General features: G+C 41.5%; 2 protein-coding genes across 12 annotated transcripts in view; both read left to right on the forward strand.

Moving 5' to 3' along the window:
- Nucleotides 1–908: 908 nt before the first annotated feature.
- Nucleotides 909–6096, forward strand: CKS2 (CDC28 protein kinase regulatory subunit 2). The gene is made up of 3 exons (XM_082657453.1): nt 909–1109; nt 4592–4719; nt 5983–6096. Exons 1-3 carry the CDS (start codon nt 1051–1053, stop codon nt 6033–6035), a joined length of 240 nt encoding a protein of 79 aa, XP_082513579.1. The 5' UTR covers nt 909–1050; the 3' UTR covers nt 6036–6096.
- Nucleotides 6097–8299: 2203 nt separating this feature from the next.
- Nucleotides 8300–25373, forward strand: part of SECISBP2 (SECIS binding protein 2) — a 39562-nt gene continuing 22488 nt past the window's right edge. The window contains exons 1-10 of one of the 11 annotated variants that reach the window (XM_082657009.1): nt 8300–8423; nt 9427–9575; nt 11317–11364; nt 14714–14963; nt 15210–15333; nt 16610–16839; nt 20168–20249; nt 21832–22037; nt 23555–23677; nt 25198–25287. In XM_082657009.1, coding sequence (XP_082513135.1) covers nt 8388–8423; nt 9427–9575; nt 11317–11364; nt 14714–14963; nt 15210–15333; nt 16610–16839; nt 20168–20249; nt 21832–22037; nt 23555–23677; nt 25198–25287 — 1338 coding nt within the window. In that variant the 5' untranslated portion in view covers nt 8300–8387. Of the gene's footprint in view, nt 8424–9426; nt 9576–11316; nt 11365–14713; nt 14964–15209; nt 15334–16609; nt 16840–17412; nt 17503–20167; nt 20250–21831; nt 22038–23554; nt 23678–25197; nt 25288–25373 lie in introns of those variants that run through there. The other 10 variants (XM_082657011.1, XM_082657012.1, XM_082657010.1 and 7 more) reach the window with 10 other exon arrangements.

Consider the following 25373-nt stretch of genomic DNA (forward strand, 5'->3'; position numbering starts at 1 on the left):
GTGTGCCCTGCATCGGCAGGCGGACTCTCAACCACTGCGCCACCAGGGAAGCCCCCAAAGGAATTTTTGCTAACCACTTTTAATCCCATTGTCCTCTACTAAACATCATTATTTTAGTAATCTTTTTATTTTCCCATATACACGCACACACGCATATCTACAGAGTTGTCGGAGTGCGCAAACGGCATGGGAAGACAGTTTTCACCTAACATAGGTCTCTGGGCCATGGCCCCACCGCCATCTACGCAGCACTCCGTGGCAAAGCTCCGGAACGTCCCACTCATCCTGGCGGCGCGCATCGCCGCGGTGAGACATCTGGACGTCTTCCTCATGTCTGGGCACAACTTCTGCTTCTCCCCGTCCTTACTCCCACAAACCGGCCTTGGGCGCCCGCGGTGATACTCCTCCCCTCACGCTTCCCACGCCTGGGTTTCCCACAGTCTAGGACCACGGGCTGGCTTTTCTCACCTCCCACTGACTTAAGACGCGGAGCCGGGTCTGGGGAAGGTACGCCTGCGCACAGAGCGCCGTTCGTCGGGCAGTCCCCACCCCCCGCCCTCGCCAAACCCCGCGATACCTTACCCCTCCCGCAGGCTCGCTGCCCCAACGGCTCCGCGGACCTGGAACTTTCTAAACCCCTGCGCACGCGCTCTACGGCCCTTAACGTCCCGGCTCCGCCCTTCCCTGGCCCCTCCCCTTTTCGTCAGGGAGATCCCCGCCCTCACGCCACGCCAATCATCCACTTCTTTCCTAGGCCGACCTCGCAACAGGCCTTTGATTGGCTGATCTGGGTGCGAACGCCGCGGAGGGGCGGCGACGATAGGCTGGGAGCCGGTCCCGGCGTATCCACAGAGTGCGTGGAAGGTGATTGGTCAACACCGTCGTCCAATCAGCGGCGGGCTGTCGGATTCAAACCGGACTCGTTTGGCTTACGGTCGGTTGGTCTCAGTCGAGTCGTTGCCTTCAGTTGGCGAGGGCGTGTCGGTCGCCTGCGCCCGTTCTTCGCGCCTCGTCGCTCCAATCCCTTGCTGCCCACCGCCCTCCCGCAGGATGGCCCATAAGCAGATCTACTACTCGGACAAGTACTTCGATGAGCACTACGAGTACCGGTGAGCGGACCGGACGGCCTAACTCAGCCGCGGCCCCGGCCGAGCCTGAGCTGGAACTTGGGCCGGGTACCAGGGGCCAGGACCGGGAATCGGGGTGGAAGTGCGTCGGGCTGAGGTTGGGGTCGGAGCTCGGGGCCGGGGGCCGGCGGTAGGGTCAGGGTCGAGCCCGGGGGCCTGCCGGGAGTCGCGGTTGTGTCGGGGTCGGGTCGCCCGGGCGGGAGCTTGCGCTTCTCCTCGCCTGGAGGGCCGGCCCGGCTGGTTTCCGCCCTTTGTTCCTGTCTGTGAAGAGGACGAGGCTGGGGCGAGGATGGGGCCGCTTCTGGTGCAGAATTGCTACCTTAAGGGGAAGGGGCCGAGGGCCTGAGCGTACCTGGCGTAGCTGAAGTGCAACGCCGAGAGCCCTAATCGCAGCGGTTCCTAAGAACTTAGGGCTAGTTCGCATTTAGGCAAACGTCCCCCTCCCAGTCACAGCGGGCGAAAGGCTGTCGGAAGGGTAATTTTGCTCAGGTAACGTCGCCAGAGAAACACTTCTCTTTTTCTCTCATTTGAAGTTAATGGCCCTAAAAAGTAGCTTGTAGGGGAGTCCCCCTAAAATGAGCTTCCTTGGGATTCGAAATGTGTCTTGAGTATGGCGACTTCGGCAGAGGCTGGTGCGTGTTAATCCTCTTGGGTTATTATTAAAGGGGCTTCCTTTTGAGACAAAATTGAGAACTCGAATGGATTTGGGGCATTTTTTTCTGCTAGAGTGTATCGGCAAAATTTTTGGCTTTGAGGGATTTCTGGTTTCTGCATCATTATGTGATGCACTAGAACATAGTTGCTAAATGTGTAAGATTAGCAAATTGGATTGTGTGAGGGAAGAAACACTTAACATTAGCTTTAATATATGCAGGAGTCTTAGCTGGGGTGTGGCTTCAAAGACCAGCGCCACCCAGTTCTCCTGGGTGGTGACTAGGATGCTGCATTCTGGGAAACTACCAACTTGTAGGAGGGGCCAAATAGTGACCTTATTTTCTGCCTCCTATCCTTTTACGTTAGATTTCCAAGAATGCTATTTGAGTTAGAAAGGATATAACAGTGGGTGGCCTCTTTTTTCCCCTCCCCTTAGTATCTTGTAATTCTTTCTTAGTATCTTGTAAATCTTTCTCTGGAGAAAAACGGAGGATTTCTCTGGGCAGCTTTGCAGGTTAGTAATACCTGCATTGCCCAGCAGGGGTTATCCAATAATGGACAGAATGTAAAACCACAATCTTTCTAAAAATCTGGGAAAATATTAATTGTGAAACATGTCTGGCTCCGAGTAGTACTTTTCAGGACTTTTCCTGGCAGTAGTTACATTTTCTAGTTTCAGTATACTAGCATAATCATTGATGAGCACGAAGTAAACTAGTCTATGCTATCAAGATTTTAGCCTAATAGACTAAGTGGTTTATGTGTAGTAATGAATAGAAGAAAATCCTGTCATATCTGAAATGATATATTCTAATCCAGTTTTAATCTAATTACTATCTAATCCAGTATTAATCTAATTAATATCTAATCCAATATTAATGAAACCTGGTCTTTCTTGACCAAGCCACTTGCCGTTATCAAACAGGACAGTAATGTCCAGAGAAGGGAAATTTAATTGTATCTTGCAGTGTTATCTTAGTAGCTCCTTTGTTGTTTGTACTGCTGTGGCCTTTTTTTAACCCCCTCTTCACCCTCCATGATAAGCCCTTGGTACTGAAATGTTAGATTTTTGGAAACAGTTCTCCTTACATGTAGTTAGAAATACATAGAGGAGTTATATCCATGCAGAAAAAAATACAGGTAGACTTCCCATCTGAGTTTGAAGCTACTTACACATTTTTCCCTCGTAATCAAATCCTGATGAAGTTAGCCTGTCTCCATGGTTTATGGAGAAGGTAGGGTATATGACTTATATCTAGACATAAATTGGAACATTTTGTACGGCATACATAATATGAGTACAAAAGCTAGTTTGCATTTTACATTTCTCTTGAGACTAATCAACAATTATGTAGAGGATAGAAATAAGGTAACAGGCTATTTGCAGAGCCTTAAAAGTAGATGTTAAAGCAGTATTTCAAGAGTCAATGAGCTAGCTGGTAAGTATTGCTAAGAATCATCATGTAGTTCACTGTAATTGGTAAAATTTTTACCAACTATGATAGTAAGCATAATTTGACTTGGTGGCCTTGTGGCCAGCAAGCAACGTAACACAACAGTTCTAAGGCTTGATTTTGTTATGCAAATTATAGGAAATTGGTACTTAACCAACCACTCACAGACTAGAACTTAAGTTGGTGACAGTTTAGTGCTTATTATGGGTATGGGTTCAGTTTTCCTGTGACCTGACTGCTCCTTTCTTACCCCAGCCAACAAATTCACAGGCATATATCTAATACTAGTCAAAAAATTTGGTTGGTGGTAATGGATGACGGTATAAAACTACTGCTCCCGGAAGTGATTAAAAATGAGCCTGGGAATTTTGATTTTTATAAAGATCCTTTCAATTGTAATTAAATAAGAAGTCGGTGGGGGTGCATATTTGTTTTCTAAGAATTTTTCAAATCTCCAATTGTACCTATTCTTAATGGTTTGACATTGAAGAATATTGCATGCCTTCTTTAAAAATTGATTAAAGTTTTGGATATAGGCCAGTAACTTATTGGAAAACTGAATGTCTGTTTTAGGTAGCGGGTACGTGTATATGTGCATTTAGTGTTCTTTGCTTTTAATTTCGAACAAAGTATAAAGCAACTTCTGGAGTTATGTACAAGGACTTGTGTCTACTACAGATCTATAGAGTAATAGGAAACCCAAATTAACTGTAACAAGCTAGATTCCCCCAGCCCTGCTACCTGGGGCTAGTATGACACTTCTTAAAATCAGGGACCATTCTTAATTTATAATCACTTCTGTGGTCTTAGATGGTTTCTCTAGCTCCCTGATCATATCAATCTGCTTCATAACTAACAGGAAGGAGAAAAAAGAGAATTGGGCATGTTCTTTTCTTTCGAGGATACTTTCCATAAGTTGCATAAATTCTGCTTATATCCCGTTGGGCAGGATTTAGTCACATGTGACCAGAGGTAGCTGCAGGGGAGGCTGGGATGTCTTGTATAACCATGTGTCCCACTTAGTTTTTGAGGTTCTATTCCTGAAGAAGATTGAGACAATTAGCAAGCAGTCTCTATTAGGGAAAAAAGTTAATCATAAATAAAATGCCTTCTACTTTTGGACTGCATATTCTAATCTCTAATTTGAACACAGGCCATCAAGATCCAGAATTAAAGGTAGTAGAGAGTAGTCTTTAAGATTGATGCTAATGGTAATGTAACAGGGTTGCTTTAAAGAACTTTAAGGGCAAAGAACTCAAATTTTAAGTATCCTAAAGATGCATGTATAAAGTGACCATAATTGTAGGAAAGGCATAGTCACTTAGAGCACTAATATTTCACTGTATTTTTTAACAGGCATGTCATGTTACCCAGAGAACTTTCCAAACAAGTACCCAAAACCCATCTGATGTCTGAAGAGGAGTGGAGGAGACTTGGTGTCCAACAGAGTCTAGGCTGGGTTCATTACATGATTCATGAGCCAGGTAAGTTTTGCTATTAGGGAAGCACTAACTGAATTAAAACAGTAGTGGTTGTTAAAATTTTTTTAGTAATATTGACGTTTCAGTGGTATCCCAAAGTAACTCTGATAAGCTTGACTATTTTTGAATGACTGATACCTCCCTAGAGAGGGTTCCAATTTTATAGTAAATAAAATACCATGAGTGAAAATAATGCATTCTTCTAAACTGCAAAAATAAACTATTTAGTTAAGAAAAAAGAAAAGGATATTCTGTTTTATTTTAAAATGCGTGTCATTGCTAGTAGTATCTTGAAGTATTTTGCCATAAATATATTTAGAATTCTGGTATCTCCTCTTTGAAAACTAAGAACTTAATGTAAGACAACTGAGTGTCCTGAAGTTCTGTGTATAGAAATTGATGCAATTTGAAGTGATTTGTTTTTTCCTTTAGACAATTAGTATCTACCACATTAAGATGAAATGAGATAGCATAGCTAGTGAACTCAAATGTGCTGCCTGTGTTATACTTGAGTGCTTATGCTATTACGTGGTATTTACCAGAGAATTTTCCAGATTACTGTTAGTAACTATTAGTAAACCAGACTAAGAAACTTTGTGGTGTTAAACTGTGTTTTTGGGTTATCAGTAAATCTAACTAAAGGACTTAAACTGCTTTGAACAAAATTTTAAGTCTTAGAAGCTGAATTAGGTGAAACTAAAGCTATCTTGCTTTCTGCTTTTGTTAAAAGCAGCAGCAGCAGCAAAAACTCTAAGACTTGTAACTTTCTTGGGATTGGAGCATATAATTATATTAAAAAGGTGTTTCTCCAGATAATACAATGCAGCTGAGGACCTTACCTGTAGGTTCATAGTCAGTCCTCCACCTGCCGAAACAGAATCTACAGGGATGGGCCCCTAGGACCTGCATATTTTGAATGAGGTGTTAAGTGTCTTTTCCAAAGAAGAGAAGACCTTTTTCTTTTCACTGGAATTGAGATTCTAAAGATAGAAACCATTCTCCTTCTCAAATTGCATCTTTACTTAACAGCCCTTTTCTCCAGGGTGTGTAAAAACTGGGGGAATATTGTTAGGTTGTTTTCTTCTGTTTACTGTTTACAGTGACATGGAGCAAAATTTATTTCAGATACCTCAATAAGTAACATTAATTGACCATAGATTTATTTTACTTTATTTTGGTTCAACTGAGAACTCTTTGAATTTATGTTGAATGAATGAAAATTAACCATATAATATTAAAATAATATAAAACATTTTCTTTCTACAGAACCACACATTCTTCTCTTTAGACGACCTCTACCAAAAGATCAACAAAAATGAAGTATATCTGGGGATCATCAATTAAATCTTTTTCAAATTTAATGTATATGTGTATATAAGGTAGTATTCAGTGAATACTTGAAAAATGTACAAAGTGTTCATCCATTCCTGTGCATGAGCTGTATTCTTCACAGCAACAAAGCTCAGTTAAGTGCAACTGCAAGTAGGTTACTGTAAGGTGTTTAAAATTTCTAGTCAGTTTTTCTTTTAATGTAAGTGCCTGTTTGACTTTACCTGTTACTTTTGTTAAATAAAGTTTGTATGTTGCATTTATCACTGTTTGAAGTTACTGAGGTTTGTTTTCTTAAGGTTAATTTGTGACTATTGAGGATGTTGGATGATTTCAGTTTTATAATTTTAGTCCTGAGGAAATAAATTCACTTTATAGAAATAAAATGTTAGGTGGGTTTAAACCCATTAGCTTGGTGTGATTGAGGGTACCATTTTTTAATTTATTTATTTTAAATTTTTGGCTGTGTTGGGTCTTTGTTACTGTGCATGGGCTTGCTCTAGTTGCGGCAGGTGGGGCTACTCTTTGTTGCATTATGCGGGCTTCTCATTGCAGTGGCTTCTTGTTATGCAACATGGGCTCTAGGCGTGCAGACTTCAGTAGTTGCAGCACATGGGCTCAGTAGTTGCGGCACACGGGCTCTAGAGCGCAGGCTCAGTAGTTGTGGCGCACGGGCTCAGCTGCTCCGTGGTATGTGGAATCTTCCCGGACCAGGTATCGAACCCGTGTCCCCTGCATTGTCAGGCAGATTCCCAACCACTGCGCCACCAGGGAAATCCTAAGGGGGTACCATTTAAATTCACTTATGAAGACACTAAGAACTAGGGATAAGTTTAATAGAGCCAAGGTAGATTTTATAGCTCTGTCATTAATTTAATTCCTAAAGAATTGTCTAGAATCTCCAACTGAACAAAAAGAAACCCAACTTAATACTCTGGGCTACCTCCACTTATGTAAATACTGCCACACCTAGTTACCTTGGGAGAAACCATTTAACCCCATTTCTCTTTTCCATGTGCCAAATGGGGATACAGTTTTCTATAAAATATCAGCATTTTAAAAACTTTGAAAGCACTGTAAAAAGCACCCTTCTTTCGGTGTGCATTTTGTGTCTGTTAAATTGCTTTTTTAGCTGCTAGGAAAATATTTTAGAGTGAATGCAAACAGAGGCTTTTTATCTTCATTGCTTTATGCTGGAGAAAACTTTTAGGTGAGCTGCCAGTAAGCATAAGATCCCAGACCCCAGTGTGGTGGTCCTCTATGCCCCTCTCTTTAGAAAAGGGTGGTGCCTTTACACAATGAGCAAAATAAACACTGAAGGTGGTGATGGGCAGGAGCCTAGAACTTATTTCATCCCCAGGGACCCACCCATTGGCGAGAGGTCCCAGGTTAGGACAACAGAAGGATGCCAGAATCGTTAAAGTAAACTATTGTATTTAGTACAGACCAGTATACTGCATAATGCTCAACCTCTCCCCACTCTGGAGGTTTGGGTGTGTCTAAGTATGTTTAATCGCCCTGTGGGATCTGCACAGAAGGACACCAGGAGATGAGCTGGAGCTGCCTGCATTTACTGCTTGAAATACCTGGTAGTCACTCAACAGAGGAAACCTACAATCAGCCTCCAGTTTAAGATTTTCAACCTAATTAACCGCTATCAAACAGCTTGCACTCTTCACCAAGTAAGCAAGAATTCTTGACTCTGCACCGTCCCTCCCTCCCCACTTCCTCACTCCTTGTCACCCACTTCCCATCCTACCTAAAGTCTCCTGCCCTGGAGACTGCTTACTTCCACCCTACTTTTCCATCTCTACCTTTCCCAGCACATTCCCTAGTGGTCAATAGCTGTCTGTTGAACTGAGCAGTTTTGAAATTCTTTTCCGCGGTTACTTCCAAACTGCTTTAGGTTCCTGGAAATTTAAGACGCCAAATCTTGTTGGCTTTCTCCCTTCGTAGGAGTACAGGGTATGCGGTTCCCTTAAGTCCCCAGCCTCCCCGCTCCAGGTGCCCGCCACCCTGTGCACCGTCCCCTCGTCCAGGCCTGGCCGACCGGGGGTTGTCCGCTGTCTTTGCGGAGACAGTTTCTTGTAACTCCATACTCGACACGCGCTGGGCTTTGGCGGCCCAGAGGGTCACCGCACCGGGAACCTCGCGCAGGCCCAAAACTGTCACCGCGCACACTTCCGGCCGGAAGCAGGGCGGGGCCGGGGCGCGTTTTTGTGACGCAGTTCCTGGAGTTCGCTCCAAAGGTGGAAAAGCGGGGAGGAGGAGCGTCGCGCTTCCGTTCCGCCTGCCGTCGGGCTACTGGCCTACCTGGCCAGGCCTTTTCCTAGCCACCCGCCATGGCGTCGGAGGGACCGCGGGAGCCCGCGGGAGAGGTGAGGATGGCGGCCCTGGGCGCCCCAAAATGATGGTCTTGGGCGGACGGGGTAGGAGCTGGGTTAGCGTGGCCCGGAGGCTTGTTGGGGACAGGCCCGGGGGCGTCGGGGTGGGCGGCCGCGATCCCCAGCCCCCGGGCGCGCCCACACGGCCCGCCGTTAAACGCGGTGAGAAAGGACGCTGTCGACGGGAAACCGCCTCTCGTCCCGAGACTGCGGAGGGGTTGCGCTACCGTGCCGGCTCACCGCACTGCTGATTGGGAGCCGAGTGTTTAAAGCAGCTTGTTAGTAACGTTTTCTGAAGCGGAAGTCTGCTCGACGTGCTCAGAGTACCTCTAGAAGGAGCCCTGGTAATCGCATAAATTGGCTTTCACACAAATTAAAAACCATGATTATAAGTTGTTAGTGGAAGTAAATCTCTCAATACAGATGTAAAAACTGAAAGAATAAAAGCCAAACGAATTTTTTTGTATTCGTATTCCAAGGGCTCATGGCGATAGAAAGATTTTCTAGCAACGCTTACTTTTGCGTTTCAACAAAACAACTTTTAGTGCTTCGCTGAGTGAAAAGCAACAGTTTTAAGTTCTTTGGGAAATCTAATAGAAATAAACTTCCGCAGTGTGTTTTGAGCGCTACAGTTAAGTTTGACAGTTTGATTGTCCCTAACTCAGCTGAGAGAGGTAAACTACCATATTCTACGTTAAAGCTAAGGAAACGTTGTCACTTGTGGTTCTAACTATACAGTCTGGGTTGACTTTTACTCTCACTTTAATTGGTTGTCCTTATTCTTCATTTTTAATATTTGGTAGACTGTTTTTTTCTAGTGAAAAAGTGCGGAGAAATTGTTAGCAAACAAATTCTTGTCCTTGCTAGGCAGAAGTATTTGGACAACAACATTAGCATTTCTGGGGCTTCGAGAAGGGAGGGACTCTCCCTTTTTTTATTTTTTTTCCCCCACTTGGTTGATCTCAGAAGGTAGCCAAAACCCCCTTTTTTTCCTCAGGGCATCAAGTTGTCAGCAGATGTCAAACCATTTGTCCCTAAATTTGCTGGGCTCAGTGTGGCATGGTCAGAGCCTTCAGAAGCACGCGTTTTTCCCAGCTGTGCAGCCACGACATACTATCCATGTGTCCAGGAACTAGCAGTGCCTGAGTATGTATCCTTCTGAATGTCTTGCCTTACCTGGGGACTTTTTTGCTTGACTTTAATGGTGATTAAACTTGAAATATGCATCAGCTAACACATTAACGGTTTCAGAGCAACTGGAGAAGATGCTCCTCAGCCAAGAAGCGTCTGATCCAGTAGCACAACTTAACTGTGTCCCACACCAAAAACTGAAGCTCCAGCTCTCCTTTTCTTTCTCCATATTCATTTGATTATTTTTGGCACAGAAAGTGGAGACTGCATTGCATTTATTAGTGGGAAATGCAGTTCATTTGTGCATACAGTTTATAAGTGTATCATGTATCTAATGGGAGATGAAATGGCAGGAATGAGTGGGCGAGAGGAAATTGGGCAAAGACACGCCCAAATAAATAAACATGAGGAATGAGTGGGTTTTGCTTTTATCTGTTTTGCTTTATACATGTTCTATGGAGATGGATTCTACAAATTTTGGTTATAAATTCTAGATTTGACTTGAAAGAAGGCTTATATTGTCCTTTAAATGTTCTTTTTCCTTCTCAGGATTTATTCTCTAGGTATTTACAAAATGGTTTCCATTTATTAGCTGAATTTAGAAAAATAAATGTTAAACCTTGCACATAATTGTGTGGATTACTTGTAGGTTTATTTTTAAGGCATGAATCACCTTTATGCTTATGTAAAAATCCTTGTCTTTATGTTCCTTTGTTGGGTCAGACTTGTTTCCTTTTTTTCCCCATACCTACATGGTGTAATTGAAAATAGTTTATACTTCATACAAATTCTAGAACTGTATTCACGAGAATGAAAGTTGGAATGAATAAGAAAATTATTGGGTTGTCTGGTGTATTTAGGAAATAAGGAAAGTTATATTTTTTGACAAAAGTTGAAGTCCTGCCTGAATGTGCTGAAGGTCTTTGGTAGGAATACCAAGTTTTCCATTGTAATTTCATCCTTTGTAAAAGGGAGGTTGGCATGGGTCTCTTTTGAGTCATTTCCTACCTTGAGTGGCTCACATAATAAAATACAAGATGTATCACTCTCAGTGACAAGAACTCTTAAGTCATCTGCTGGGTGAAATTCTAGTGACCCAATATAAAGGTGGAAAATAGTTGTATAGCTAAAGCAGCATTCTGGTAGTAACATGAATTGAGACTAATCAGAGGCTCAAGGATGCTAAATGCTGAATTTTAAAATTATGTTTCTTAACCCCTTATCCCTTTATAGCTTTGATTTTTTTTTTTTTTAATTGTTTATAACCACTGAAAAGGTTGACTGACAGTATTCCTGCCTGGCAAGAAAACAATTAAAGACAAAGGAGGCATGAAACCAAAGGGCAAGTTTAGAAAGAATGAGTGCCTTTAAAGTGGAGATGAAATGGTGAGACTTTACACAGTAGAGAAGTGATTATCTAGTCAGTTCTAATATAAGTTAAGATTTGCATTGCTATAGTCAGATTTTGTTTAAATGGAGATCTCTTGCTGCCTTGAAAAAAGGAGTAGAATTTTCTGTAACAAACATATGTCCTCTTTCCTACTTATTCCAGTATAGCAACCTAATTCTGTATGTCCTTAAAGGAGTGACCTTTAACAGAATATCCATCTCTAGTACCTCTAGCAGTGCTTGCCAGGGGACTTCATTTATTCATTTGGAGTTCATTAGTGAAAGCCTATTACATGGAAAAGCACTAGTTCCTAAGCGGGGAAAGACTGTCTCATGAGCTATGCTCCTGTTTTTGTCTTATATATAGATTTGAACTGGTGGAGATGGAAGAACACGAACTACCAATCTCCTCCAGGTTTGTTATAGACAAGACAAATATCAATAGAAGTATTCTGGTATATAGAATTGGCCATGTTTGGGAAGTAGTGAGTATTTACTGGTGTAATGAACAAATAGAGGTTATGCAAACAAAGTAAGTTCTCTGTTCCCAGTCATCATCCCTGGACGATGGCTTTGTTGATTGTCATAGTACCTGCTTTGTGACAAATCCTGTGTAACACATGCATGAGGACATGTGTGTTTTGTTTGGGAATTACTGAATATGTTCATTTCTTTCATGCTTGCCACAATCCATGAGGTTGGCAGGGAGGTGTAGTGTTATTTTACACAGGAGAAACTGAGACTAGAAATGCTTGTCCAAAGTTCCTCAGAGACGTAGCACCAGGACCAGAATTAGCATTCAGTTCTTCTGACCTGAGTTCACTGTATTCCCCAAAGCTGCTATTGCTGTCGGTAAAGTTGAGCTTTTTCAGTATCTTGTAGTATACTGTAAAAATCACAGTGCCAATGGATGCTTTTAAGTTAAACCTCTTATCTATGAGAATTAGCAGTTCTCCACAGAGTGTGGCTCACGTCAGGTGGGTGGGTGGAGGAGTGACTGGATTCCTGACAGGTTCTGGCCTGGTTAGAGGGGACCAGATGCAAGATATGTTTGGGAGACAGTAGAGGAGTACGGCCCCATTGTTAGGGGGAAGCCACTAGTCAATTGCCCTACATGGTACAGCTGAAAAGTTAGGTTTGTTGGGTAGGAAATAGAGAGCTCTTGGGGGTGTTTTGGTTGGGGTCATGATAATCACTCCTGGTTTCTGGCTCAACTTAAGGGAAAGGGACTTGAAGGTTTTGATTGGGTTCTAGGCACTGGAAATAGAGAAGAAAATACCTGGAGACCTGCTGCAAGAGAAAAGGGTTCAGTGGTTGTCCATATGGGTTTTGGTGGAAAAGACGCTATAGCAGTTTCCAGTTGAATACATGGAAAGATTTGGGATTATTTGTGAGAGCATAAGTTGGCAGTGGGGCTGGTTTGGGGACCAGTTGTTATGTTTTGGAGCTATATGTGCCAGATGGGGGAAAAGTGAACTATTAAGTGGAAATGACCTGTAAGTTGGAGATAGAGTCCTGGAGGTGGTGAAAGTGTTGGAATTGAAGTATGTAAGTGAAGTCCTGAGCAGAACGAGGAGAAATTCTGACTCAGAGTGAGTCTGCCAGATGAGATACGGAGAGTGTAGGGGAGGCCACGCCATGGAGGAACCTTTGGAAAATGGGTGAGAGCAAGGAGAGGGCAGAGGCTGCCAAGTGCAGGCTAGTGGAGCTTTTCAAGTGATGTGATAGAAGTAGACACCATGCAATAGAGGCTACTGAGCTTGGCAGGAAGGAGGGTCCTGGGAGACTTGGTGGTCGTCGGTAGTGATGGGGTAAGGGGAAGTGGGGCTGAGAGATTAGCAGGGGAGGTTAGGGGCTGCTAATAGCAAAAGGAGGGGGGCAGATGAGACGGTGGGGCATAGAGGAAGTGTGTTACTATGGTTAAGGGCCATCTGAGTGATTCGTGGCAACTGGAACTTCAGAGGCAAGCCATTTGCCAACCGCAGATGCTGTGGGTTATCTCTTTGAAGTTTTGTGTTGTATGTTGCTCTCTGCATGTAACTATATTTACCTGGGATGGAAAGAAAAAATATCAACTTTCCAGAGGAATAAGGACCAGTGAGGGGATAGAAACCCAAGTGACTTGTCCAAAGGGGGAAACCAGATTGTGACCCAAACCGCGGTCTCCTGATTCACAGGAGAAAAATTTTCTGGGTGACAACAGCCTTCAAAACCACTACTGGATCCTGCCTCCTCCCACCTCCCTTTCCTTCTTTACCTGAATTTCATTGGTTTGTTCATTTATCCATGTTTTGGACTTGGGCTAGTCATTTTAACTTTTTTTTTTTTTGCTATCAGCCCATCTTCTTTGCCTATCTTCTTTTGTGGAGAACAGGTTCTTCACCTTCATCTGCCCTCCATTAGATTTTCTGAGCATCAAACAAAATAAAACAGAGATTCACATCTAGGGTTAGCATCTGGGGAGCAGGATGAAGCTTTGAATCTTTCTCTTCTCAGCAAAGAGCAGCACTAGGCCAGGTGTTCTGTGGGGCAGAAAATGGTCAGTAAAAGGGTTCGTTGGGGTTTTAATCTGGAATATTTCATTACTAGAATCAATTGCTTACAAGAAAAAGATCTTATAAGATTTAAACTTGTTATAAAATGTCATGAATTAATAGACGGTGATTCCAGGCAGTTCAGTGCTGCATGGAAGCGAAAGCAGTGAACATTCTCATCAGTGTGTTAACAGGTCTAGCCTGTAGATAGTGACTCCTTTCCTTCCTCAGTGCAGACTCTTACTTGCAGCAGAGTAGAAACACGACTTCTAGTAAGTGGTGCCTACGCCCATATCTCCTGACAGTTGAACAGTTGGAAGATCATATGGGATGTCTCATCATTAGCTTTGGCTCTTCCTGCCTTTCAGTGGACCAGTACACTTTGGGATTTCATTGATTTGCTACAAGATAATTTGGAGCTCTGGAAAGTCACAGAAACATCTGCTGGTGCTTATTTGTAGGAATGAGAAGATAGTGATTTGTATTTAACTCAGCTGCTTAGCATTTTGTCATTGTATCAACTTTCATTGCAAAATGGTTGAAACCTCTGGCCGTATACCAAATTTGCTAAAAAAAAATCAATGTTAAATTATATTTCAGTTTAGCCTAGCAGCTTGAGAAAGTTGAGGCAGTAGCAGTGTTCACAGATGGTTCCATCTTGTTAGCAGCGTGTGTAGTTCCTGGACCGCCTTGTGCGTAGTGTCCCCATTGCAACTCCAGCCCCAAGAGTCAGTAGAGCACAGGATGTGGCAGTGGGCTTGGAGCAGGGAAGGGGCTGGGCAGGCTGTCTGCGGGCACCTGGGGCCTCAGGAGGCAGGCCCTGCAGGTTGTCGGGGTAGAGGTTGGATGGGCAGTAAAAAACTCCCTCTACTGAGAGAATGGTCTGGATAGCTCTTTTGGCCAGGGTTGCTGAGAGAGGCTTTTCCAAATATTTGACAGCATGAGAGTGGAAAGCTGCTGGAGCCTCCTTGGGCTTTTCTAATGTTCCTTATAATAGGGTCCTTTCATGGAGGTTCCAGATAAGTAATGAAAAAAACAGAACTAGGTCAGCATCTTTCTTTGCAGGTTAAGAAAAAGTGCTCAGAGGTTTTATTTGGTTTTTAATTTGAGGTATTGCTAGAATAAATGACCTCAAAAATAGTAAAAAGTTTAAATTTGTTTATTACAAAATATTAAGCTCCTTGGTTTGTGGTATTAAATCTGCAACTAAAATTTACCCATTTTATTTAGACAGAAACTCTATGCCGAAGATATGGCTTTTGGAGCTTCAACTTTTCCACCTCAGTATTTATCTCCTGAGATCCCTCTTCAACCATATGCCTATTCTCCTTACACCCTGGAGTCGTCACAAAATGTTTGCCCAGTGCCTGGCTCCCAGTATGATTACAACCAACCCAGTTGTTTCGGAGGTTTTCAAACCGTGAAGCCACGAAACGTGCACGTGTGCCCTCTCCCGCAAGACACAAAAGCTCTGTTTAAGGTCTGTAAATGTTTTGGTTTTGTTGATCACTTTAGCATTTAAAACATAAAGAACTGGTAAGTTCTTGCGTGTTATTTAAGATATTTAAATTTTGAGATATTTAAAATTTGATACGGTCTAACCTTTCTAAAAAATGGTTGAGTTGTACTTATGAATTTGCAGATTTGAGCCTTTTTTATAGTGAATTTATGTTACTTTTTAATATGTTACTTTTCAATTATGTTTACTTTTTATTGTTTCCTGCAGAAGAAAACCTGTGATGAGCAGAAGTTTGACACTAAGAAGACTGATGGACCTATATCATCTGATCTAAAATCAGTTAAAAGTTCACCTCGTATGTCCATTCATGCTGAGAATAGTTTGAAATCAGGTAAAAATAACATGCTCTGTATGTTATGTCTTCCTACCTTGTCTACCCCCAGAAACGTCTCTGTTCTTTGAACTATTTTTGTGGGCTTACACATCATGAAAAACTGAGGCCATCAGGTTTCCTGTGGGATCCTGGGGGCCTTTCCTCCCGGGGAGGGAACTTGTTTGTGTGGGCTCTATGACGTGTCCTTAACATGTTATTACCTTGTTTTGTGCAAGAACTTCTGTTAAGTCACATAGCAAGTAGGTGATAATCACCCGCCTCAAAACAGTTGTTAAATAAAAGTGAATTACAGTCACATCCCTTGTACTATATTTGATCATGTTCATCCCTGAAATAGCTTCTCTGGTATTCTGTTGGGACACTTTTAATACGTGGGAGAGTTGACTGTGGTTTAAATCCCATCCTAAACAATACTAAACCTGGGGCAGGACAGTCATTCAGAGGACATGTCTGCTCTGGTCTTGAAAACTGCTGTTCCAGTCTCTGGCTGAAAGTTAGTGATTATACATGACGTCTTGTTTTTTTCATGTAAATTACTTACTATTGCACGTTGATCACAGCCATCATCTGTTTATATAATAACTTAAAACCTTTGTAATAGCGTACTTACTGGGAATGGTCTGTCATTTTATTTACATGTGTAATTTATTGTTACTTGATATGTAACTTTTTCTCTTGGTGTTGACTTCACTCATAAACCATCTGGTACTTGGTAATATGAAAGAAAATTTGAACAGTTAACTGTAATAACTCTAGCCTTACAATTAAATAATTTAAAAAATGCTGGGGCTTTATGGCATTGTAACCTGTAGCATCATTCATTTGCATTTGAAGGAGAAAGATGGGAAAGAGCTTATAAGTTTTGTTTTACTTGTTTCTCTGCAGTTTCTTTCAGCAAACTAAAACATGGAAATTTTATTATTTAAAGAAAATTTGTAAGAGTCCCCTTAATCTCACAAATCTCTAAAGTGTGTATTAAGAATAATTGAAATGCCCAGCTGCACAGTCAGGTTAAGGTAGCTATTTCATCCACTTTAGAGTTGCTCCTAAAATTTGCAGTGTGTTTTCGTTTTTCTGCTTGGTGGCCCCCATGGTCATTTATGTTTTCCACTGTTACAGAGAAGGTTAACAACACTACAAAAAAATTAGGCTGTTTGGACAATAACGTGTTGCATCAATAGCAATAGACTTTCTACTCTGCAATTTAAGTGTGAGTACAGGTCATTAGACAACATCTAAATTTTTACCCCTACTTTTAATTCTGTAAATACAGATGGTTATTATAAACGAACAGACAGGAAATCCAGAATCATTGAAAAAAGTGGATCTGCCTCCAAACCTGAGTTTGAATTTACCAGGTTGGATTTTCCTGAACTGCAGGGTCGAGAGAACAGTGAGATACCAGAGATACAAAAGCAGCTCAAGTGGGGGCCTTTACGCTCTGCCTCTACTGATGTTTCTCTTCTAAGAGAAGTGGGGAAACCTGCTGCAGTGTTAGCAGAGGTGAGTGCAGCCTCCTGCTCTTTTTGTTCCCTTCTTTCTTCCTTTCTCCTCAGTGATGGGTAGTGATGCAAGGACATCACTTCAAATACTACACTTCACATCTTGGTGTGGGAGGGGCCTCTCAGTTCGCTTAGGTGACTTTCTCTGTTGTTTGAACTGTTTATAGTCAGCTGTAACACCTGGTGTGGCTATTCTTTCCAGAGAATCACTTAGCAAGTGTCTTCATATCTGGTGGCTAGAAAGCATTGCAGTGTCTCAGGAGGAGAGGATTGTAGCACGGGTTCCTGCTTCCACAGCACATTGTGAAAATGTTGTTTCTACCATTGCATTCTGGTAGCACTTTTTCCAATACAGGGAAAGAGATTTTTTTAAATCAAATAGTAATGTTAAAACTGTGTAGTGTAACTTCTGATTTTTCCAGGCTTTTTATCTGCACCTCAGTCTTGTCAATGATACGGAAAATGTCATTGCAATAAGTGCACTCAGTGCCTAATAATTTTAAATTGCACTGTATTCACCATTTGATCTCAAAGTTTTACTCCATCAAATTGACGCATTTTTCCTCTCAAACAGATTGATTTTGAGACTTCCAGGAAAAAACCTTATTGGGTTAGTAGTCCCTAAAATGGCTTGTGACAAATTGGGGCCCATCCCAGTATGGAGGTAAGGAGAAAGAAGAAACAATGAAGAAAACAGAGCTCACCAGTTCATTTACCTCTTGAATGGAGAAAGGATTTCCATTTCCTGTCCTAGCACTTCTCTTGGGTGCCTGGATACTAAACCCTCTGAAGACTTGATGGTAGTGGCTTATAATGTGCAGAAAATAAATCATTCCCCACATGTTGACCCTTAGACTATTATACCTTGGTGTTATAATGTGCAGAAAATAAATCATTCCCCACATGTTGACCCTTAGACTATCATACCTTGGTGTTTTCCTTTTACACAGTGGTGATAAGTAAGGCCGATTGACTGATACAGAAGAATCACAGTTTCATTAGGCAGCTTTGTGACTGCTTTCTGGGCCCTGGCTGGGTGTATGGAATAGCTGAGTAGTCGAGGGGCTCCATGCTTTCATCATGGGTGGTCAGTGGATAATTCTAAACCCGTGAGCACTGTACAAAAGTAGGACAGAGTACAGCGGGTCCAGGGTGAGTGGAAGCATGACTGACACTTTATGTCATGGTCACTTGTTACATATGAGTACTGCATATGTGGACAAGAAGTAAGACATATCATGCTATGTGGGGAGATGTACATACTCATTGCTTTATATATTCACACTCTTGAATTTTGTGTGGAGTATTTTTTTGTTTTTTTCCCATTTTCCCTCTAAAAGAGACCTTTTTTTCCTGATGGTATTAGTAACATCTTTCAACATGAGGAAAATATTCAGGAAAAAAAAAATTGTCTGAAGCTGTACAACCAAGAGAAAACCATGTTTGACACTTATTCTTTTTTTAATGGTACATTGTGGGAATTGAGGGGCATTCCTTTCAATTTAGGATACACATGTATGATACAAGCTTGTGTTTGAATTTTTCAAAACTTGTGGTAGTTTTTCCATGTCATAAAATATTTTTTGAAAATATAACTGTTACATTGAATCTTTGGTATTGATGTATATAATTTACTTAACTATTCTAGAATAAGTAAGCCATTTCTAGTGTTTCATTGGCTTTGGTGAGCATAAAAGTTACGTTTACTCAAAGAACAGGCTGTGTTTTAATCATTTATGTTATTTTATTTTCTCCTTTGATGAATTTATTTTTTTTTAGTTAACATAATTGCCTTTACATACTGTGTCTATCTGGAGCCCCATAGAGAACACAGCAGCCTATAGGATGGGGCCGAAAGAGAATTTGTTTCTCAGTGTGCAGTCACTTCCACAGAGCTATGCTGGTGCCACATCACCTCCTCCAGGACTAGCCCAGTGTTTTGGAAGCTGAGAAAGGTGCTAATAGAAGGGAGAATGGCATCTTTCTCTTTGCCAGACTCCCAACCTCCCCATGCCTTTGGAGTTTCCAGAAATGTTTCATTAAAAATAAAAATTCACTTCCCCAGTCACCCTTGTTTTGCATCCATTTAGTAGTAGCGAAATGAAATTATCGAGATTCTGTTCAGAGGTTGGGCCTCAGTCCTGCAGTGGATTGAAGCAGACAGCTTCGCACTCCTGGGATGGGGTGGGTGCTCTAGGCGGCACCTCCTGCAAGATTGGTATGGTGTGCATCTGTCAGGCAGTAATTTGGAATTTGCAGGTTAGCAAGTGACACCTGCCTGCCCAGAGAGCCCTGCCTGATGTCTGTAGGGAAGTGGTGGGTCCTCTGGGGAGGCCCTGGGGCAGGAAGGCCCAGGGTGAAGTAGGTATTTCCAGGCCCTTAGTGAGCTCTACCACGGGGCCAGGAATCAGTGGATGCCACATGGAGGATTTTGCTTTATTTCTATTTGTATTGAAAATGGGGGCTTTCTGTCCTAGTTAAGGAACATGTTCTTTCCATTGTTCTGAAACAGCTCTTGGAGGTTAACAGGCTTCTACTATCCAAGCAGAGAAGTGGCACAAGGCATATTCAGCAATCAGCTATTTTGGCCACTGAACAATTCTTTTTTTTTTTTTTTTAACTAGGCTTAGATGTAATGGAATGGTAAAATGGATAAGTTTATGAAACATATGAACTCCAGAATTTATTTTAAATCCATTCAGTGTGAATTTATCATTTTCCTTTCACCTTGGCTGCTGGTCATTTTGAGGTCTCTCTTAATGTACTCACTTGTCCCCAAGTGTCGTTTGGTGCCTCTTCCATGCGTGTGGCAGCTTTCTGTCTGTGAAAGGGAGTACGTATTAGAAGGCCTGTATTTGTTTTTGTGGGTATGTTCAGGGATTTTTTGAGCCTTGGTGTGGGGGTGTGGTGAACGACAGCTTTTGCATTCACAGTGGGCACTTCGGCTCTAAGAATCGTGTAGGTACATCTGTGCTGATTTGGAAATTGTTGGCTGTATGTTGGTTTTTTTCCCCTAAGTTACATGATACTGCGTGTGGTGTGATCCCATTATGGAGATCCATTTAAAATAATATACAAATGTTTATGTCCTAAGCAAAGAAATAGAAGGATGCTAGCTAAGCTGTAGATGGTGGATGGTTTTTCCTCTAGGGAATGAGATTTGGCAGAAGAAAGTAATTTAATTTTTCACATAATGTACTTACGTGTTTGGAATTTTTAATTAGCGTATGTTTTGCAGGTTTTAAGAATGGCGAAGGAAACTATATATTTCAAAAATAATGATTACTTTTATTCTGAAATAGTAAGAAAAGAACTGGTTTGTTTTTTAGGGTGAAACAGTGGTGAAGAGTAATAATCGGACCGGATCTGTAACTGATAATGCTGCTACCAGTCCCTCTTCATGTACAAGAGGTAAGAGTGGGCTACCAAATATTATTTTAAAATATAAAAATTGTCTATTGTTGTCTGTTTTCTTAGTTCATTTTCAGTCTAGTGCAACTGAAATGTTTTTGTTTTAAAGCCTTCTTTAAGGCAGCTGATGGGTTGATAAACTGGCATCATTGTTAGAAGACTGAAGTAAGCAAACGAGATCCCACATCCATGCACAAGGAGTGTAAACTACGTACAAGTAAAGCATTCTAAATGAAATGTTTGTTCGGTTAAGTGAGACATTTTATGAACTCAGAAATGATTACTTTCTTAAGCATTACCTATATCAGTGGTTCTCATAGTTTTTGGTCTCAGGACCTCCTTAATACCCTTTAAAAGAACCCCAAAGAATTTCTGTTTATTTGGATAACTGTCAATATTTGTAATATCTGAAATTAAAACTGAGAAATACAAAATACTTACTAATTCACTTTAAAAGTAACAATAAACCCATTACAGGTTAACATAGCACATTTTAATTAAAAAAAATAACTATTTTCCATAGTTAAAAAACTAGTCAGGAGAGGAGAGCAGCCTTTACGTTTTAGCAGCTCTTTAATGTCTGGCTCAGGAGATCTGCTTCGGCATTCACCTGTTTCACTGTTCTCTGTCGTACAGCCTCTGGAAAACCCCACTGTACTACGCTCATGGGAGAGTGAGAGTGGGGAAGGCAGATGGCACATTCCTGTTACCAGGAAAACAATTTTGACTGTGGACCCCTGAAAGGGTCCTAGGAGTCTCAGAACTTTGAGAACTGCTGGTCTGTCCTGACCTGGCCCAGAAGTGAGATATTCAGAGAGAGTTCAGTAGATTCTGCTTTTGAAGTTTTTGTGAGTAGCTTGTCCTAACAGAAGACCTTTTCACAAAATTATTCTAGATTTATTCACAGGTGTGTTTTCAGTTGCGTTAGCATGTTTGGTACGTACGTGGTTCAATAAAAGACCTTCACTTTAGCAACTGCTGTGAAGATGCATAGCTGTGTGGTGACAAGAACAGCCTGTCTCCCCACTGTGGGGTAGCCACAGGCTGCTGACATGACCTGCCCGTGTCCTGAAGGATGTCCTTTTGTTTTGTCTGTATATAGAGTTTCATGGGCACCTACGGAGTAGTGTTGCCATACTTACGCCTATGTTCTAGAAAGAAATAAATTACCAGTTATTGCGATAGCTGAAGTTTAGTGATCTTTGATTTCTGATATTAAAGGTACACATCAAGGTTAGTAGGGCCACAGTTTGCTCTTTAGCTCATTATATCTGTGTGTTTGCCACGTGGATGTATTTGTGGATTATTGTTTTTTAATGGAAACTTTTTTGTTTACCACCTGCACCTCTAAGTTAAAAGAACAGTTCCTAGGAAAGTCAGTTCCCCTTACAAGTTAATTCAGCATGCATGTTCCAAGAAGAAAAACAAATTTAGTGGATACTGTAGTTTCCAAGAGAATGTTCTTGACAACACCTTAATTTAACTATGCTCTTGAGTACTTCATGTAATGCATGCTTGGAATTTCTAAGGAATTTCTTTTTACTGTTGGGATTGTTCAACAATTTTGGTTATCTTTGAGCAGAATTATCTTGGACACCAATGGGTTATGTTGTTCGGCAGACATTATCTACAGAACTGTCACCAGCCCCTAAAAATGTTACTTCCATGATAAACCTAAAGATGGTTGCTTCATCAGCAGATCCTAAAAATGGTAGTATGTCATCTTCTGAAGTTTTATCTTCGGAGCCTTCGTACAAAGAGAAACATGTTGTCCATCCTACTAAAAAGGTACGTGTCACAGTTTGATTATGTTGCTCTTCTGTACCACTGGATTGTCTTTTTTTCTCAAATCCTAACTGAAAGTGTTTCATTTGGTACTGTAGGCACTAATCTGAGTTGGTTGTATTCAGTACTTGAATTGAATACAGTCTAGGGACACAAGTGGTAGCTTTTATACACAAGTAAGGACGTGCATGTTAGACCTATGGTCTTAAAATATCTGTGGACCATTTTTAATTCTTTACAAGAGAGATTCTGGCAGTAGCTTATGCTCTGGTATATAAAATACTGCAGTCTTTTGTCTGTTGATTTTACATTGCTTTTACCTACCAGGTACTGGTAGCAAGATAATTGTGTGCCACATTTTGCGATCATCATGTATGTTAATTGATTCTTGGTTAATTGCAGCTACTTACTATAAAATAGCATTTCAGAATCCATTTTTTCCTTTCAATTCAAATAATTTTAAGTTGTTATTTTTCAATCCCTAGATTTCTTTCTTGAAGAGCCTTTTTTACTGGGCTAGATTTTGGGTTTGATTTTCATTGTGTACTGATAACATTATTTTAAGTTGAAATATGGTCATATTTGTTTAGTGCTGGTTTCCTATCTTTTTGAGTGTTAGAATACTTTTTGATATCGAAAGTGTCTTAGACCATCCCACACAAACAGGAGCTGCGTGTTTATGCTTGGTTGATTGAGAAATCTCTGCTGGTAACAATTAATGGTGAAGTCAGACCTGTGTGCCTGTTCCCTACAGCTTTATGCACATACTTGTGAAACACAGGATGCGGCTGTGAGGCCCCTCCAAGTACACATGGAGACTGGCCAGCTCCAAGGCCCCGCTGGTGTCGGGGCGCAGACTGCACAGTAGACCACCAAGTCACCATCTAAATGAGCTTTTAACACTCTTAAGAGTTAACAGATTTTATTTTATTTTCCCAGCATCTTTTTAAAAATTATTTTTTAATTAGAGGTGTAAGAAAAGTTTATTTTTGAGAAGTCCCAAAATAAAGATGAGAAAATGAGGATCTCCTGTAATCCTATGACCCAGATGGCTTTGCATTGTGGTCATAATGTTTTTTTTTCCCCTTCTAAAACTTTCTGTATTGTGAATTTTTATTACTGAAATAGCACCTGTAATACTACAAGGATCTAATTATGGAAAAGGTCCTTTTCCCATAGCCCTTTGGTCCCCACCCCTCTAGGAGCCTCCATTAACAACTTGCTGTCTGTTTTACCTCAGGACTCCTGAAAACATAAATAAAGATGTTTATTTTGTTTTAAGTTTTTTTTTTTTTTAAAACAGAAATGCGGGGACTTCTCTGGAGGTCCAATGATTAAGACTTTGCCTTCCAGTGTAGGGGGTGCAGATTTGATCCCTGGTTGGGTAGTTAAGATTCCACATGTCTTGTGGCCAAAAAAACCCATAAAACAGAAGCAATATTGTAACAAATTCAATAAAGACTTTAAAAATGGTCCTAAAAACCCATGATTTTTGCTTTTTTTTGTTGTTGTTGTTCTAGTCCAGAGCATCACAAGGTGACGATCCTGAGCAAAACGAAGCCTCAAGGAAGAATAAGAAAAAGAAAGAAAAGTCTAAATCAAAATATGAAGTCCTGACAGTTCAAGAGCCACCAAGGATTGAAGTATATATACGTTTATTACTCACCTTGTTTGGTATAATAAATGGGTCTTCCTTAATAGAAATGGGTTCATACTGGTTGCTGAAGTAAAAATTCTCCAACATTTTCTTTAATAATTGTAGTGCTGGGCTTCCCTGGTGGTGCAGTGGTTGAGAGTCCGCCTGCCAATGCAGGGGATGCGGGTTCGTGCCCCGGTCCGGGAAGATCCCACGTGCCGCGGAGCGGCTGGGCCCATGAGCCATAGCCGCTGAGCCTGTGCGTCCGGAGCCTGTGCTCCGCAATAGGAGAGGCCACAGCGGTGAGAGGCCCGTGTACTGCAAAAAAAAAAAAAAAAAAAAAAATTGTAGTGCTAAAGAAAATAGTTGTCACCCATTTTCTTCAGTTCTTCATTTTGGTGTCCCCAGTGCAGTGCCCATCTCATAGCAGGTTCTCAGTAAACGAATGAATGGCCTAGAGAAAAAACTACTTGTATTGAAATTTAATGGTGTGTATGCCCTACTACTAATATATACCCCTCAGTATCTTCTGGTCTGTTTTTTTCTTTGCTTTGGCATGCTGGCTTCTGCAGGGCCTCCTTTTCTATCTAGATGTTTTGGTATAATATGCTCCACTATTGAGAAAAACTTAGAATACTGTAGATCTGTCGTGGACCCTGGTCAAGAAGAGAATATCATGAACTTCCGAAAGTGCTCTTTAAATTGTTGTCCAGTGATACTCCAAGAATGTCTCTGTTCTCCAAGGAGCCATCCTGGATCCTGATTATGTTTCTCATGGGTCTGCAGTACCAGACTCAGCAGCCTGGCTCCTGGTGCTGGCAGAAGGGTCTCTCAGCAGTACTCCCAGGCAGCCAGCTTAGGGTCAAGCCCGAAGTGTTCCCACAAACTCGAGGGGCTCCCAGGGCTTTTTGAACATTCCCTTGAGAGTAATGGGGTTGCATGTTTGAAAACCTATGACTGCGGTAGAGCATTATTGTTTGGGCCAACAAATAACTCATTATTTCTGCCCACATTTTTCACATAATTTCTCCAGGGTCCCTAAAATGTTGACAGAAGCACATAAGACATTTTAAAATGATTTAAACATTGTTTAGGGACCTGTTCCTTTGTTTCTTTTTTCTAGTCTAGGATCAGCACATGTGACAAGATGCTTACATCCCCTGAGTCCAGATTGATGGTTTCCCTACAGAAAAGCATAGTTGAAGGATGGGTGCTTGAAAACTCTTGTGCCAGTATGCTTGGGGCAGTTCGTAGACTGCTTGGTGAACCCACATCCTTGAGGCCCCTGCTCTCTGCCTCTGGAGCAGGGAGATTCAAACTGCGGTCTTTAACTTTGTTCTAAGAGTGAAATAAAGACGAAGCACTTACATTAGTTTTTTGGTTTTGTTTTGACTGTTTTATAACACCTTTGAGCACTTTTATAAGGATATTTTTATGGAAAGAAAATAAGACCAAGGAACAGGTTGTAGTTGGGCTTATTTGATAATTGTGATTTGCGAAGAGCTAAAGGGTGTGTGGTTTACTTAGGATGCCGAGGAGTTTCCCAATCTGGCAGTTGCATCTGAAAGAAGAGACAGAGTAGAGTCACCGAAATTTCAGTCTAAACAGCAGCCACAGGTAATTTTTAGATTGAAACCACAATTGCTTTTGGCTTAACTTTTCTTGCTAAACTAAACTGAGAAAAACTGCTTTCCAGACTTCTT

Source organism: Grampus griseus, assembly GCF_964374135.1.
Source record: "Grampus griseus genome assembly, chromosome: 6".
Classification (NCBI taxonomy): Eukaryota; Metazoa; Chordata; class Mammalia; order Artiodactyla; family Delphinidae; genus Grampus; species Grampus griseus.